Source organism: Schistocerca americana, chromosome 5, assembly GCF_021461395.2.
Source record: "Schistocerca americana isolate TAMUIC-IGC-003095 chromosome 5, iqSchAmer2.1, whole genome shotgun sequence".
In the NCBI taxonomy this organism is placed as follows: Eukaryota; Metazoa; Arthropoda; class Insecta; order Orthoptera; family Acrididae; genus Schistocerca; species Schistocerca americana.
The window spans coordinates 449,223,982-449,241,908 of NC_060123.1; the positions used below are offsets into that span (position 1 = coordinate 449,223,982).

The window sequence follows — 17,927 nt, forward strand, 5'->3', positions numbered from 1 at the left end:
GTTACAACCCCATTCAGGGATTTATGACCCCTCTTTTGCCAGGAACCATCTAATGCCACTACCAAATCCCTAGAACCACCGTTCATTTCTACAGATTCCTCCACTGCTTCCTTCATGGTTTTCAAAGCCACATCTTCAACAGATGATCCTACCAGTTCACAGTAGTACCCAAATTTGCTTGGAGGCGATGGCAAGTTCATAACACCACAAAACAGTTTACCAGCAGCAGACCCTTTTCCAATGGATCGAAGACCATACACAAGTCGAACATTCACATCAAACACTCTAGATCGTCCATTTTCACCAAAGAGACTGGCATGTGAATTGTAGAAAGTCACTTGATACTTGCAACATGCACAGATTATCTTCATCTCACAAGCTAAACCAAAGTGCTTTGTTATCTCTAGTCCCACTCCTACACTTGAACACATTTTGCACAGAACACTTTCTTTCAGCACAGAAGATAATAATCCAATATTCAGTACTTCGTTAATATCATCACTGTCACTAACATATTCACGAAATCTGTCACTTCCACCAGTCAGCTTCTTGCTAGAAGATGTCACAGGGCTATGGCTGGCCATGTGTTGCTTAGCAGAAGAACGCATTGTTTCAGTAATTGTAGTATCGCAACTTGGTATCAGTGCGAATTTTCGTTTCCCTACGTTCTTCCTCCTCTTATATACACGGTTACTAAAACATGGCATCGTAACCAGAACAACGCTTTACACAAGAAGTATAATACTTCCAACAACAGGCGCAACACTGAACTAATTCGAAACGGTAAACAGCAAAGAGACGATGTTCCGTGCTCTCAGCGCTTCATTTGTCACAGAAAACAATGTAGCCAACCCTTGCACACTCGCTGTATGCGTAACATAAGGCGCTGTGTGCGTAACAGGCCGAGAAAATCCCAAACAGTTCGCCAGGAAGTCATGAGAGGGTGTTAGATGCATTCAGCGGCCGTCCATTTCCTCTGCAGGCGTGGGGGAAAATGGTAATAACTCCACTCCTAGGGCGAGCAGAATAATAATTCAAAGTTTACATTAAAGAGGAATGTTCCAATTAATTTTGGGTAGAAAAAAAAAAAAAAATAAATAAATAAAAAAAAATAAAAAAAATAAATTCGTAATTTTTTGGATTTGACCACCTCTGGCTCCCCTTAAATGAGATAGCAGCAAACACGAAAGAATACATGGCAAAATGTTTATATTCGTATTATTCTTATGGCGCAGAGAATACTGCATGTGATTAACATTTCATCAGGTTCCTATTAGCAACCATCTCTTCTCACAGGTAGGAAAAAATTCAGAACGTGGAGTTGGCCATATTACCAAACATCCCGAACAGTCTCGCCAGTCGGATTTTCGTAGTACATTGAAATTCTGCTACATTCTAAGATGAACAATATGGAATTTGTATTTACTTCGTTGGATAATGTATGAAAATGCAGTGGTCGAAACTCGAGGCGGAGAAAAAAAAAAGCTCGTCTTCCACCTCTTTTTTTTATAAAAAAAAAAAAAAAAAAAAAAAAAAATTGCTGACGCAGATGTTTTGGCACCAGTATTTATCTTTGTGCCTACAAAGCATGCCTATGTAGCGCTACATATATTCGACGGCAGAAGTTAGTCGTGGCGGCACCTACCAACATTTTTCAGAACTTCGCTTGCTTTGCACTCGATTCTAAGCCGCAGGTGGTTTTTTGAATTACAAAAACCAGAAAAAAGTGCGGCTTAGATTCCAGTAAATACGGTAGTTATTTAACATAAACAGCAGACACTGCACCCAATAAAGGTTAATTGTGGTGTGGTAGCTATATATAATTGACTGATATAAATGAACATGTCTTACAGGTATGTTTTGACAGACTCGCTTATGTAGCCTCCAGGTTAGGCAAAAGCATCTGATAAATAGACAAGGTTTAATCCTACACATGGGTTCTAGAGTTTTAAAAAGTTGTGTGTATGGAAATTAGTTGTACTAAGGACTTTGTTATAGATAACTGGAGAACTAGTTATATTTGACATCTGGAATAGATGCCTTCAATATTCTCTCCTGCGAAATAATGAAAGTATGAAAAATTCAAATGTTGCACATTTTCTTTAACCTGCTTGTACACCCATTAACACTCAGTTGCTTAAGATGGTTTGCTGATGATGAAACTGTAATGTCTCAGGAAATAAATGATTTTGATTCAAGATTAAATCATCATCCTGTGATCAAATTGCCCACAAAATTTTTCAGAATTTCTATGGAGACCATTATATTGGGGTCCTGTTTAGTAATGTGTAATGTACTGTAGCAAAACAAAAGATGGGTTATTTAATAACTGTTGAGGCAAGGTGAAGGAACTGCCCGTGCAGCACAGTAATAGATTAAATTCTCCAATGTATCAATATTATTTCTGGCAGTTGGTGAGCAATACTGAATGTTAATTGTGATTTCCACACAATGTAAATTATTCATCACTGTTAGTATGATCAATAGTCAAACTTTTGAGTTGAGGCATATAATAACCACCAACTGCTTTCAATAGTAAGAAGTGGGGAAAAAAATATATAAATTGGGCAGGTTTGGATTCATTTCCTTGACGTCAAGTCCACATAAGGAATGGTCCCAATCAAGGTCTCTAGAAACGGACCTTGTGATCAGCAAGAAAAATCATTACTTTTTTTTATTTTAGATGGGGACAGAGTAATTCGCGCTGAAGTTTTGGGTGATCTTAGCACAAACTCCAAGCAAAGCATAAAAAAGTATGTTTGGGTGTCTGTGTGGTTGGGTGTGAGAGTGTACCTTCACTAGAGAAACAGCAGGAGCTCAAAAGCTACTGCAAATAATCTTTTCTGTTGCATGTTTCTATGCAAAAGTCAGTCAGTTAAAAATGAGTGGTTGCCTTTCCTCTACTTTAAAGCGCCTAAATACATTTGCTGTCTTTCATCTCAAGAAGTCTGTCCATTTCATAGATTTTCTCTCACTTTGTTCACTTTCATATGTTAGACTGTATCTACACTGGAACTGATACATTATCCTTCTTGCAAGTGCCTTTTTTGCCCCACATGTGGCATACTGTGCACTTGAGGGGTACCCACAGGGTGCCAGGTGAAGGGAATGATATTTACAGCAGGGCCACAGCACTGCTGCAGATGCAGCCCGACAACACTACGGTGGTTGTTTATGAGATCATCAGGCCACAGAGGTGGTGTGTGCACCAGATGTGACATGATGTGACAGTCCAAAATTGCTTTTTGGTACATCACTGTGTTCACATTACACAGTCTTGCATACATAATACCACATTTCACAATGCCATCATTTTGTGATTTAACAGTTGTTGCTAATTGTATTGTTTTATTATGTCGAATGTGGAAAGTCGGAGACAACCTTTGGGGTCAGGCACATGACCTGTCAAGTGCTGAGGAAAGTACATGCAGCACTGGGATCCCCAGAGAAGTGGCACTGGACTAGGAATAAACAAGATGGAGCCTGGCCACCAGGAATCATGGTTTTTTTTATGAAGAAGTTACATGACGTTACAGGACAATGAGATTGCAGACCACTTTTTGTTACAGACCAGAATTTGTTTGTTGATGAATGTAAAGAAATCGGGTAGAGCCTTCTGAAGCAGAATTAGGTTAAATAACTTTCACGGTAGTGAAGATTGTGTTAAGTATGTGACAGCCATCATGAAAATATGTTGTGCAGTTTCAGTGAACTTTGTTACTGTTGAAAAAGGACTGAATCTGTCACATTTCAAAATGCTGCTCCCATCTCCTTGGCTCTTGGCTCATGGCTCATATCCCCGTAATAGCCCTAGATGCAAGACCTGTCCCACACATCCTCCCACCACCACCTACACCAATCCTGTCACAATCACCTATCCCATCAAAGGCAGGGCTGGTTGTGAAACCAGTCATGTGATCTACAAGCTTAGCTGCAAACACTGTGTTGCATTCTACATGTGCATGACAATCAAGAAGTTGTCTGTCAGCACGAATGGCCACCGACAAACTATGGCCAAGAGACAAGTGGTATATATACACACACACACACACACACACACACACACACACACACACACACACACACACACCTCTATTGCACCAACACACCCAGTCTCTTTACTCTCCTCCTTTTCTGCTAAAACACCTCCTCCCCCGCACTCTGTCTAACTTCCCGACTGCACCTAGCTGCCTCGCGCTCTACCTCGTCGCTGCACGCTCCCAGCAGCACTTTACTACCCCTGACCCCTACCCTGCTATCCCTCCCCCTCCCTGCCCCCACCCGGTTGCCACTCCCATAATGCCCTGCTACTCACAGTCAGGCTCCAGCTGCCAAAGACTGTGTTCATGTGTGTGTTAGTTGCTTTTGCGTGAGTGTGTGTATGTTGTCTACTTGCGACAAAGGCCTTGTTGGCTGAAAGCTGCTAACTTTCCAACAGTCTTTTAGTTGTTCTGTGACTCAGCATCCCTGCTATAAGGCGAGTAGCAACTATCCTATTCATATATTGTCACATTTCAAAATGTGTGATGTTAATCAGTAGTAGGCAATCCTTTTTCCTCTGCACTAAAAGGGAAGTGAATAATGTCTCACGGAAAATAGTTTGTAAGGAGCAAACTCAGCACTTACTGAAGTTGAACAACAGTTTTGTAATCTTTGATCACTGGCACACGGAATCTTTAACAGATTTTTAAGTACAGGCTGAAAATTTAGTGAGTGAGGAAGCAAACACCTGAATAGATTTAATTTTATCATCATCATCATTCCCCCCAAAAAAATAAAATTTAATAATAGTATTGGCCCAGTGTACAGGAAGGGGAATCTAACAAATGGTTTACATGTCCAGTCGTAATATAAAGAAATAGGAAAAAAGTTATTTTAGCTGCAGCCCAAACTTAAATGAAGGCTAATTATTTTATTTTGTCCCCTTTTGGAATGTAGTTCGAATACAAAGAATTTAATAGTAGAAAAATAAATTACCAGATAGTGCTCAAAAGCACTTTCTTATCAATAATAATTTTAAGAAAGAGACATTCCTATCATAAAAAAGGGGAAAATATATCCCCCTGCTGTAGAGAAGCAAGAAGTTACTGTTATAGTAAAGTCAATTTAGAAGCAGTCTGATATGATTAGTATGATGCTTATTCATATGTAATTAATAACATTATAAAAGCAAAAATTTATGAGATATACCATAGAAGTAAGTGATTATAACACCAAGCTCATTTCACGAGTATCTCAGAGAAACAATAGTCTCTGGATATTTTAGGTAACTGGAGTTGTTATTATATTAAAGTAGAATATTCCAATTTCTTTCAGAGAGAAATAAGGATGACAAGTATAATCTTACAGTATATATGCAGACTGAAGCGATGAATGAAAATTTGTACCAAGGCCAGGATTTGAATCCAGGTCTCCTGCTCATGAAGCAGATGTGCTAACCACTACACCACCTTGTCACAGAGGCTTTCCACAACTGCATGGACACTCTAGCATGACTCTCTCCTATAGCAAAATTCCCATTCACACCTCAGCCCACTTGGTATGCCTCCTAAACTCTTAATCTTACTGCAGACGTGATAAACATGTACACACCCATGCGTGCTCTATCTGCTGTACCAAACTTAAAAGGAAAACATCAAAGTGTGGCTTTGTAGCTGTCACTCTACTAACAGGGACTAGGTGCACAGGGATCTACAAGGTAGTGACCAGGACCAGAGTGTTCTTCCATCATCAACAAACTCTGGGCAGCATAGGTTTCAGGTATTCCTGTAACTTCCATTACCAACAGATCCAATTTCCTCAATATGTGGTTTCTCACTTATAAATCAGGCATAAGTCACATTATAACATCTCTGATTAAAGGGTCTGCTTAATTCTTCCCTCATGAACATTTAAAATTGCAGTGCAGTGCCTACTTATTCCCTGCTGGTCGACCATCCATTCTGTGTAGGATTGATTGAGGACTTTTTTTCACTGCCAAAATTCTAACCTGGCTGCAATAATGCACACTATCATAAAGTACGCTACACTCATGCAAAAGGCAATCTACACAGTGTCATAATGCAGTTTATTAACAAGAGTCTAAAGGAGATATTATTAGAAACAGTGCATGCTATCTTAAGTCCTTATTCCAAAGAATCTCCAGTCCATTCCATACAGTTCCATCTATTACAATCAAGAGTCCATGAGAATAGCACCACAGCCCAAGCAATTACACTCGCCACTAGTACTTCACTGCACGCACCAACACACACAGTGAAGAGTGTCAGACTAGCCTTGTGTCGGCTTAAATGGTGGAGTTTGGTGTGATGCTGTCAAATGGATCAGCACCATATGATTAGCAGTGTCAGAGCAGCCAATAATGTTCTCCAAGCTACTCTGTTTCCTTGGTAATGCAGAGGCACCTCTACAAACTGAATGACACAAATTCAATCTGTGTTACTCAGCAATGGTCACAAACAGCAAAATTTCATGAACAGGTTTGTAACTTATTTCCAGGCCTGTAGAGATGAATGAATGGAGGTGTAACTACCAGATATGGTCTCCAATTGGAGCAGGGAGTTTACGTTTTTTTGGATACTGAAGTGATAGATAGCCTTGTCTCAGGGCAGGATATTGGCTGTTAGTTAAGCAAGAGGAAGCAGCTGACGAAGATTCCATGTCTCAGCTGATGAAGATTCCATGTCTCATAGACTACAGGTGCTAACTTTCAAGTCTAGGACTGATAAGTTGATTTTCCCAAATCTGCCAAAATTGAATTGTATGGGAAATTCATGACATTTGCTAAATGTTGGGTACAGAGTGTGGTAGAGTGGAGTAATGGTTGAAAACTTTCAAATGACTTTTTGGTATTCTCCCAGTATCATTCAGTGTGAAGTTCTGCCTGAAGTCAGCACTATCCACAGAAGTATCTTCAGCAGGAGAAGGAGATGACCAACAAGAAAGTTGAAATGAAACTTCCTGGCAGATTAAAACTGTGTGACAGACCAAGACTCAAACTTGGCATTTCGCGGGCAAGCGCTCTACCATCTGAGCTACCCAAGTACGACTCTCACCCCATCCTCACAGCTTCAATTCTGCCAGTACCTCGTCTCCTACCTTCCAAACCTTCCTTCCCGAGTTCGAATCTTGGTCTGGCACACAGTTTTAATCTACCAGGAAATTTCATATCAGAGCACACTCCACTGCAGAGTGAAATTCCCATTCAAGAAAGCTGAAACTTGAGTAAATTCTAGCATTCTTTCATGCTAAGCCTGACTGGTTGAATGGCCCCAATGTTTAACCCATATCAGCGGCTACTTGGAGCTCAAGATATTGAAGGATCAGTCAGCAGCTCTCCTACCTAGAACAGATGTGCCGTTTCATATTTCCGAGTTTATAATTACCGTATTTACTCAAATCTTAGCCGCACTCGAATCTAAGCCGCACCTGAAAAATGAGACTCTATATCAAGGGAAAAAAAATTTCCCGAATCTAAGCCACACCTGAAATTTGAGACTCGAAATTCAAGGGGGGAGAAAAGTTTTAGGCCGCACCTCCAAATCGAAAAAAAGTTGGTCCATTGTAATATGAGACACAATTTAGGTCGAATGAATGACGATACATCTACAGTAGTTTGGTTTGAATCGTAAGCTTAGCAGTTAAGCTTTATCGGGTAGCCATTGCTATGCGTCAGGGACTGCGTCCGTATTTATACGGGTACCCTTCCTTTTTCACGTGCTTCATCTGGTTTGAATTGATTGCTTATTTTTCTTTGATCTGATAAAAGCCGTTCTCTTTGTTATAGGTGTTTACGTCACTCTAAGTTGAAAATGCATTACTGTACTGTGTCACGCATTGTTTGTTGCATTCTGATATTGAGTGTTTATGGCCTGTTGCCGCTCGTGGCATGGCTTGCTTTTGTGCACGCTACCGCCGGAGAGGAATCGTTTCATTAGTGAAACAATGGCAAGAGACTGCTATTTGTTGTTACTTACACTGCTGCTTTCTTTGATAATGATCAACAAGAACCAAATAACAGATGGCGTATGATAGAATATGTTCTGAACGAGAGTTTAGCGAAACTTTTTCTCCGTTTGAAAATCTTTGCAGCACCTCTTTAGTACATTACATTCTGCACAGAAATTAGAGTCATCTTAGATTTAAAAACCTAGTCAACTACCGTGCTTCATTTCTGACTGTATCACTACTAGGCATAAGAATAATACGAATATAAACATGACATGATATGTATATTCTTCCGCATTTGCTGTTGTCTCATTCTAGTTTCGTAGTTTATTAGGCAGACAGGATTTAAATGAGATAGCAGCAAACACGAAACAATACATGGCAAAATGTTTATATTCGTATTATTCTTATGGTGAAGAGAATACTGCATGTGATTCACAATTCACAGAAGTTCCTGTTTATTTATTTTATTTCAGAACGTACACTTGGCCATACTGACAAACATCCCAAACAGTCTTGCCAGTCGGATTTTCGTAGTACATTGAAATGCTGCTACATTCGAAGATGAACAATACGGAATTTGTATTTACTTCTTTGGATAACGTATGAAAATGCATTGGTCGAAACTTGGGGCGGAGAAAAAAGCTCGTCTTCCACCTTTCTTTTAAATTTATTTACTGACGCAGAGGTTTTGGCGCCAGTATTTATCTTTGTGCCTGCAAAGCATGCTTGTGTAGCGCTACATATATTCGACGGCAGAAGTTAGTTGTGGCGGCACCTACCAACATTTTTCAGAACTTCCGCTTACTTTGCACTCGATTCTAAGCCGCAGGCGGTTTTTTGGATCACAAAAACCGGAAAAAAAGTGCGGCTTAGATTCGAGTAAATACGGTAGTGACCCACACTGATCGATAAACTGTTCCTGCCAGTACGAAAGGTTTACAAGAGTTCGGAATTGTGTTTCCTGTGCACATTCTGATCAGCCTTTTCCCAGTTTTACTGACAAGTGTTGCAGCTTAGTACATGCACATATGACTAGTTGATAATTGGTTTGTTTTAGGCTTTGGAGCTATTAGCCGGCTGGAGGTGTTGGTGATTGAAGAGAGAGACTTGGCAAGGCTTAAGAAACACAAATAAACTGAATTTGTTTCCATATCTCCTTGAAGCATTTTTGTGACACTTGAGACTATTGATCTAGACAGCTTTGAACTGTTATCCTGTTTTGTTCCTTCCTAAGATCCACAAACTCCATCATCCTGGCCATCCCATAGTTGCTGGCTTCAAAGCACCCATCGAACGTATATCTGCCTTATTTGCATATGCAATAAGGGTCATTGCAAATTTTGGTGATAAACATCTTAGTAAATTAGCTTACTACGCTTATTTTCACTCATTGCTTTCATATGGCATCATATTTTGGGGTAACTCATCACTGAGGAATAAAGTATTTATTGCACAAAAGCGTGTAATCAGAATAATAGCTGGAGTCCACCCAAGATCATCCTGCAGACATTTATTTAAGGATCTAGGGATATTCACAGTAGCTTCTCAGTATATATACTCTCTTATGAAATTTGTTATTAACAACCAAACCCAATTCAAAAGTAATAGCAGTGTGCATAACTACAATACTAGGAGAAAGGACGATCTTCACTATTCAAGATTAAATCTAACTTTGGCACAGAAAGGGGTGAATTATACTGGCACTAAAGTCTTTGGTCACTTACCAAATAGTATCAAAAGTCTGACAGATAACCAACAAGTATTTAAGAAGAAATTAAAAGAAATTCTGAATGACAACTCCTTCTACTCCATAGAGGAATTTTTAGATATAAATTAAGAAAAAAATAAAATAAAATAAAAAGAAATAAATAAAAAAAATAAAATAAAATAAAAAATAAAGAAAAACAAAAAAACACAAAAAATAAAGTTGTTATATTAACTTAAGTATGTTGTTAAATTAACCTAATTATGTCATGTATTGGAAAATTCGACTCGTTCCACATCATTACGAAATATCGTATTCATGATCCATGGAACTAGTATTAATCTAATCTAATCTAATCTAATCTAATATCTGCAAGGCATAGTAAAACGACTTCTCTCCTATATTAAAGGCATCAACCATTTCCTAGATCTTGCCCGCGAAAGTCAAGTGTCTCAATTTCAAGTCTCGGTCCAGCACACAGTTTTAATCTGCCAGAAAGTTTCATACCAGCGCACACTCCGCTGCAGAGTGAAAATCTCATTCTGGAAACATTTCTTAGATTGTCCGAAATCCATGCCCATACCACTCCCCACCACACATGCCTTGCTTGTCACCATCAATGCCAACTCCCTCTATAATGGCATCCCCCACATACATGGTCAGTCAGCTGTTGAAACTTTCCTCAATCAATGTCCACCTGATTCCAAACCTATGACATCCCTCCAGCTCACCTTAATCAACTTTATATTTACCAACAACTACTTCAACTTTGAGGGGCAGACATACAAACAGATCAGCAGTACGGCCATAGGAACAAGAATAGGTCCTTCCTACGGTAACCTTTCCGGGCGTTGCTTGGAGGGGCTTTCCTGGAATCCATAAGCCTTCAGCCCCACGTTTGGTTTGGATACACTGATGGCATCTGTTATGAGGACTCATGGTAAGGTTGACAAAATTACTATAATCTCTCAATATATTCTCCCAATTAAATTTAACATGATCCTATTCAACATCCCATGCCACTTCCTTTTATGTCGATCTCATCCTCGCCAAAGGCCACCTACTTCTGTCCATATTAATCTTTTTAATACACAACAGTAGTTACATCTTGACAGTTGCCATCCTTTCCATGTCAAACGTTCCCTTCCAAACAGCATCAGTATTCGAGGCAAACTTTGTTCAGGTACAGGCTCTTTACAGTAATACACCAACATTCTCACTTCAGCCTTCACTGGATGTAATTACTCCATCAGCTTAGCTCAAAAGTGGATTTCCCAGGCCATCACATTCATTCCTGGTACAGCTGATCCTTCCGAAAAACAACTTAGGACTACACCACTTGTCACTCAGTATCCCGGTCTTGAATGTATTAATCAGTTTCTTCAACATGGTCGTGACTTCCTACACTTATGCCCTGAATGAGGCCCATTCTGTCTGAGATTTTATCCACAACACCTACAATAGCTTTTCATCACCTTCCCAATCTCCGCACTATCCTTGTTAGACCCTATGTTCCTTCTGCACACATCTCCCTAATCTACGACTCCTACCCCTGTGACCATCCCTACTGAAAGACTTGCCATATACACCCTCCTACCACCACCTGTAAGAACCCAGTAACTGGCAAAAAATATACTATCAAAGGGAGAGCCACCTGTGAAATGACACATCGTGTACCACCAGTTACATAAACACTGTCCGGCCTTTTACATTGGCACGACTACCATCAAATTATCAATTAGGAAGAATGGGCATGTGGAGAGGGTGTATACTGGCAACACACGCTGTCCTGCTGCAGAACACGCACTACAACGTGACAGTCGTGACCCCTGTGCCTGTTTCACCACATGTGCAATCTGAATTCTTCTGCAGATGGGAACTGGCGGTACAACATGTCTTTTGTTCTTGCCACCCACCTGGCCTTAATTTACATTAATTTCTTTGGTCTCAGTATTTCTGCATGGTAACGATTCCTCTCTTCAATCCATTTTAGTTTTTGAATCTTTCATTTTTCTGACCTGTCCATTTTTCGCCTTCTCCCTCCCACTTCTATCACGTACAATGCACTCAGCTCTTTGCTCTGATTAACTCATATGGTAATCTCTGTCTTGCATATTACCCTATCTTCCACCTTTAAGTTCTCAGGTTTTCAAACCTCGCTCAGTACAGTCCCCAACAATCAGTGTCTCCTCCTCATTCTGTCTGGCAAGTCTCACTTAACCTGGGGTTCTGCATAACTTTTCTGAAATCTAACCCCTTTTCCTAGACTTCATCAGTCCCTTTTCTTCACCCCTATCCCTCCCTTTTGACCCTTCTGCCACAAGAAGGAACCACTGTCTCCAAAAGCTTGCATATGTAATATCTTTGACATGTGTGTTCTCCTGCCGCCGTTTGGTGAGTAAATATTCTATCTAATTATATTAGTAACTAATACGACACAGATTTTTATTGCATTTTGGAATGATTATTTTGCTGGTAGTAATACAAACCACACAATTCTCTGGTGCATTGCTAAGAACTAGAAAGTGATAATATGACTAATTCTTGGTCATGGAAAGATGAAGTTTACAAACTGTTTTTAACTAATTTTTAAGACAGCTCAATGAAGCTATTTTTCTATGATAGCTTCAACTCTTCCGGGATTCTCTTCTATTCTACATCATCTACATTACAACACAAAATGTAGTGTCAATTTTGCTGCCCACTAAACTACTTCTGACTTTATCGTAAGAATTATTCACCTCTGCAAGTGTGGAATTGAATAATACCACAGTTTCTTATTCAAATAAAACAGTATATTGTTTCATGTACCCTAGCAACAGCATCTTGTACTATCTTTACAATGAGCTGTCTTTTCCTCTCCTAACCTAAATTTATTTGTTTCACATACCGTCCTCTGAAGGATACACTTCAGAATCCATGTCCTCCGGGATATGGTCAGATGGAGAGTCACCAACATCACTGAAACACATTAGATAGTTTGAATTGTGAACACAATACAGTAGAATCAGGAACTCGTCAATGGGCATAACGTATTTAGTTCATAACGAGTAACAAAACAATGTCAAATCCTTTAAATATTTTTAAAAAAATAGAATCATTCTTAACAGCTTATTTTTGTGAAGCATGAGTACTTCAACCTTCAGAAACTATTTTAAAAATTACTTTTATTTTTGTTGCAGGTTTCCCCAAGTTTAATTTAATTTGTTTATGATGATTACTACAAATTTTGTTATGTTGCTAAGTCCCAATTCTTATCTTAGCTAAGATTTGGCATATGAATAAGGGACTTACAAAATAAGTTCTTTAATGGAACTGCTTGGAGATTATCAGATACATATAGAAGAGAAAAAGTTCTGAAAGTAAATGTCCACTGAAGGTGCCCAAGAGTACTTAAGTTATATATGATAAAATAAAATGCTTGGTTCTTTATTTCACTTCTACAAACAAGTGTCACCTGATATCTACATCCCTGCACCAAAAGTCATAAATTTTAAAATATTCTGAACAAGTAGACTCTAAATATCTTCAATACACCGCTAGAACAACAGATGTGTTCAAGTAAATGTATCAATATTCTAAGAGCAAAGTTCACATGTCAAGAAAAAAATGCCTTAACTGCTTTTTCCTAACACAGAAGCATATTGAAAACGTTGCTTCAGATTGACAAAAAATGAAGAGCCTTGTAAATTCAATTACAAATTATCTGAAAGGTTTAAAATATTAATAATAATAATAACAATAATATAATAATAATAAATTTTAGATCTGCTTAACACATCTGTGTTAGCTTTTGTTTCATAATTAAGCTTATTTTATTGTAAAAGGAGAGTCATGTTTCAGATTTTGTAGAAAAGAAAAATATGAACACAGTCATGGGGAAAGAAACTGCAACAAAACCCTATACCTGTAATCCTCGTGGCTGAAGTTTGCAACGAATGAATGATACATACTGCAACAAATTTTGCATAACTTACAGTAAATTCAGTGAAAAAATACAAATATACATGGTGCCCCAGGAGGAATGCTCAATATTCAGAGATATGACAGGAATGAACATTTAAAGAAAAAGGTCTACTAAACATGCACACCTGACGTACTATGAGCACTTTTCCAATAGAAGAAAGATTAATTTCGTTCATCGTAATCTATTTTTTGGAAATCATGCAATGGGGTTATATTTTATCTAATGAAAAACTGCTCTAGATACATAATTTTTCTTGCTTAGAACAATGCCTTTCAAGAAACTATTGTAATTTTCAAGAGCATTTGTTTACATAAATAATTTTTGCAATATCCGTGTTAAAAAAAGCTAGACAATGAATCAGTTAATCTTTTCAAATGTTCCTCCTGTATAAAATAAAGCAACTATAGTCATTTCCTTAAATATGTTAAGTTCCTCTTAGACATTACTCAACATCTACAACAAAACTGAATATAAACGTAATCAATAATGTAACAATCAAACAACAGTAAAATAAATTTTATAACTGACAACTTTACGTAGATAACATAATTTACAGATAAAATAAAACCTCTGACAGTAAACAAACTCTTTGCAAAACTATACTGCCGTAATCTCTGTAACATGTTCAGATTTTTAAAAAAAAAAAAAAAAAAAAAAAAAAAAAAAAAAAAAAAAAAAAAAAAAAAGAGGTGTGATATTCTGTGTAAACAAGGAGGTTCAATACTCATCTGCAGACAGACAAAAACGTTATTTCTAACATTAGCACATAAAAATTCCCAAGATTTATTTTTTCTAACTTTCTGACTGAAGTATACTCTCAAAAAGACAACTATATGAAAGAGAAGCAGAAAATCACACATTCAAAGACGACAAAATATATATACTAGGTCTACAACTTTGCTTCCGCCGTTTTTTCTCGAATGGCTTTATTGGGAAAAACTTACAAAAAAAATTATGATTCATAGCACTGACCATTGCTGGCCACTAAATTCTTCCAACTTTTGGATAGAATACGAATCCCATGGCGGAAGAACTGGGCATCTTTTGTGGGGATCCATGAATCGATCCAATTTTGCACTTGTCCATATGATTGGAAGTGCTGATCGAAAAAGGTGGTAGTCAGAGAGAGCAACATATGGAGAATAATGTGGGAGGGTTAGGATGTCTCATTTCAACATTTCTATGTATATTTTGACGGGTTTTGCAACATGGGGTTGAACACCAACAAGCTGCAAAATTACCTTTACACGTCTATCGCTGTATTGTGGCCGTTTGTGTTTCAGTGCTGGGCTCGAACGCATAAATTGCTTTCGATAATGATGTCCTGTGACTGTCTTCATCTGTTTCAGTAGCTACGAAAACGTTCTGTCTTCCATCGTCATGCCGGTCTTCGACATCAAAATCACCATTCTTAGGCCACTGAAAACATTCTCTGCACGTTCTTCCACTAATAGTTCCCTCACTATTTCTTATCCAGCATTTTAAGAGCCACAGCCGCAGATTTCTTCACGTTGAAGCAGAAAATTAAGACTTCCCGCAAATGGCGAGAAATTCGACTAATATTTTTATGGCATTAAGTTTACAGATGCCTAAGCTTATTGTATTACACCTATGACCAACCACATGAATTCCACTTGCCGCTACTGTGATCTATTGCAAAATGGTGGAAGCAAAGTTGTAGACCTAATATATGAAACAAATGCATTTGAAAAAGAGAATAAATTCTCGAAATACATTGTGTTAAGCATAAAAAAGTTACATAATTGGTGAGGTTTTCCACTATTGAAATTAAGAAGAGATGTATTTGACATTAGTGCAGATGAACAAATGCTAACAGCCTTTAAGGTATCCATCTTAGATCGATCCCACACTCACTATGCCCCTGGGGCGCTAGCACCAGCAATCTCCCGAGGCCATTGCCCCGGGCGAATTCGTATGCTATTGCAATGACCGAGCCATATCGCTTAGCTGACCATGCGGTCCGCCCACCACACCTCGCCATGCCCCTGTACGCGCGCTTCATATAGAAGACAGACCGGAGCGTCAGCAGCAGTCAAAAGCGGTCAAAAGCATTGATCCAACAGAAAGCCATTAGTCAACAGACATAAGGCTGCAGCGGATCAAGATGGATGGTCAACAGCAGCAGACAAAAAAAAAAAAAAAGGAGAGCGACACGTCCACACTATTTAAACTCGAGTGAGAAATTTAATTTCTTTTGTATTGCTGTTGAAATTCATACCAAATGTTTAGTATGTCATCGGACTCAATTGAACGGCACTTTAATACCTGTCACAAAGATCAGTTCAAAAATTTGTCGCAGGAGGAATGCCAGTCAAAGCTTCAAGAACTGAAAGAAAACTTCAAGCAGCATTACAGTGAAGTAAGTGTTTCCTATCGTATGACTTCATTATTTATAAACATGATAAATAAAACTATATTTTATAATCAGATATGTCACTTAGCAATGTACCAGTTGTCAAATATCAGATCGTCAGCAACAAGGAACATTTATTTTCGGTTAATTTTTATATTTGGTTTGCATTAAATCGCATTGCACGGACATAAGGAAAAGTTCCAGGTATGTTATTTTTTGCCACTGCAGCTAAAGATTATTGCAAGCTACTCATTGAAAATCGTTTCAATAAAGACATGTCGCTGCTCAATAACATATTGCCTGATGTGACAGTCTTCACCACTCCACTTTCGCAACAACTTCGTTAGAAAGAAGCCTGCTGCCACATCTTTGCACTGGCGTTTGTCCTCACCATGAAAACCACTAGTTCGCCTATCGACTTTACGACGACTTCAGTGGAAAGAAGCCTGCTGCCTCATCTTTGGGACGGTGTCCAAGTTCACCATGGCAACCAGTGGTTCCAAATGGTTCACTAACAGGCCTTGAGAGGGCAACCCATGTACTGCCAAACCGAAGTTCATTTATCCTACATATTTAAATACTTTTAATGCTTCTTAATTGACAATAACTGTTTAATACGCTAAGTTTAGTGTGTGTATTTTTATCTCATGACAATGTTCTTTTAACTGAGAAATTTTACATTGTTATTCGACTTATAACTCAGTGGTTAGTAATGACATCATGCCATCAGAAATGGGCGGAGCCTCCATTATATATAATAAGACGCACACTGGTTTCTCCAGTAGTGATCCTCCAGCAGAAAGAGGTTCCTACTCAATGGTAATTCATTGTTTTATAAGTTTATTACTTTATGTATTATCTTTAATGTATGTAGCCCTCTAAACAGAGCTTTGTATACGAGTTGTAGGTCTGAAGATGATCACAGTAGTGGTCGAAACCGGTCACCTTAATAAATAAATTGTGATCAAGACTGTTTTTAATAGTAAACAGTGAATCACAGATTAGGGGAGAATTCGAAAAGAGAAAAGATGTATCATACAGGGAAGAGAAAGAGAAGACAAGATACCTGCTTTCTATCTGTACCGCCTTCTGATCACCACCAAAGACAAAATATTACCTTGGCTCTGTGAAAGCCCCCTAAAACCTGAACTGTAATACCACCACCCCATGGGATCCTGTATCCTATTCCAGTCTCATCTCCACTCTCCCAAAGAGGATATATTATTATTATTATTATTATTATTATTATTATTAGTATTATTGTTGTTTTGTCCTTAAAGAGCGCACTTGGACTAAACTACATGGCCAGTTCCGTTTGCTGCCTTCCTTGCTGCCCAAACTTCCCTCATTCACTTGCTGTGTTTCTGTTTCCGGTGCTCTGTCCATGCTTCTTGTCGGCTTTGTGTCTACGGCTTCATCTTGATTGCCTTTTTGGTTGCCCATATTTCTTTCATCTTCCGGCTGTGATCTTGCTTGCGTTCTTCGGTCCATTTTACGCCTGTTTGTTTGTCACATTGTATCTCATGTAATTTACTTTTCTTAATGATGTTTCTGAATTTTATTCTGTCGATTATTGTGTCTGCTGTTATGTTGAGTTGGTTCAGGTCATTTTTTACCTCTGCCACCCATTCGTTGTTTCTAGTGGTTACCCAGTCAAAGATCTGTTTGGTCAATCTGTGTGATGGCATTCTGTATAGGCTTCCATAGAATTGTAGTCTGCGTTTTCTAATCTTTTCTGTGATTGTCTCCGTATGTTTGTATAGTTCCTCTGTAGGTTTCTTGATCCATATTCCATTGTTGTTAGTTGCGCCAAATATTTTCCTAAGTATTTTCTGTTCTACTTTCTCTAGTTGTCTGATACGTGTATGCCCTACGATTAGTGTGGTCTCTGCTGCATATAGTGCCTCGGGGAGCACCACTGTGTTGTAGTG

General features: G+C 38.5%; 1 protein-coding gene across 2 annotated transcripts in view; it reads right to left on the reverse strand.

Moving 5' to 3' along the window:
* The window catches only part of LOC124616174 (SLIT-ROBO Rho GTPase-activating protein 1-like), a 688,520-nt gene that overhangs the window by 42,241 nt on the left and 628,352 nt on the right, over window positions 1-17,927 (reverse strand). For both annotated transcript variants that reach the window (XM_047144456.1, XM_047144457.1), the window contains one exon: window positions 12,546-12,616. In XM_047144456.1, coding sequence (XP_047000412.1) covers window positions 12,546-12,616 — 71 coding nt within the window. The remainder of the gene's footprint in view (window positions 1-12,545; window positions 12,617-17,927) is intronic.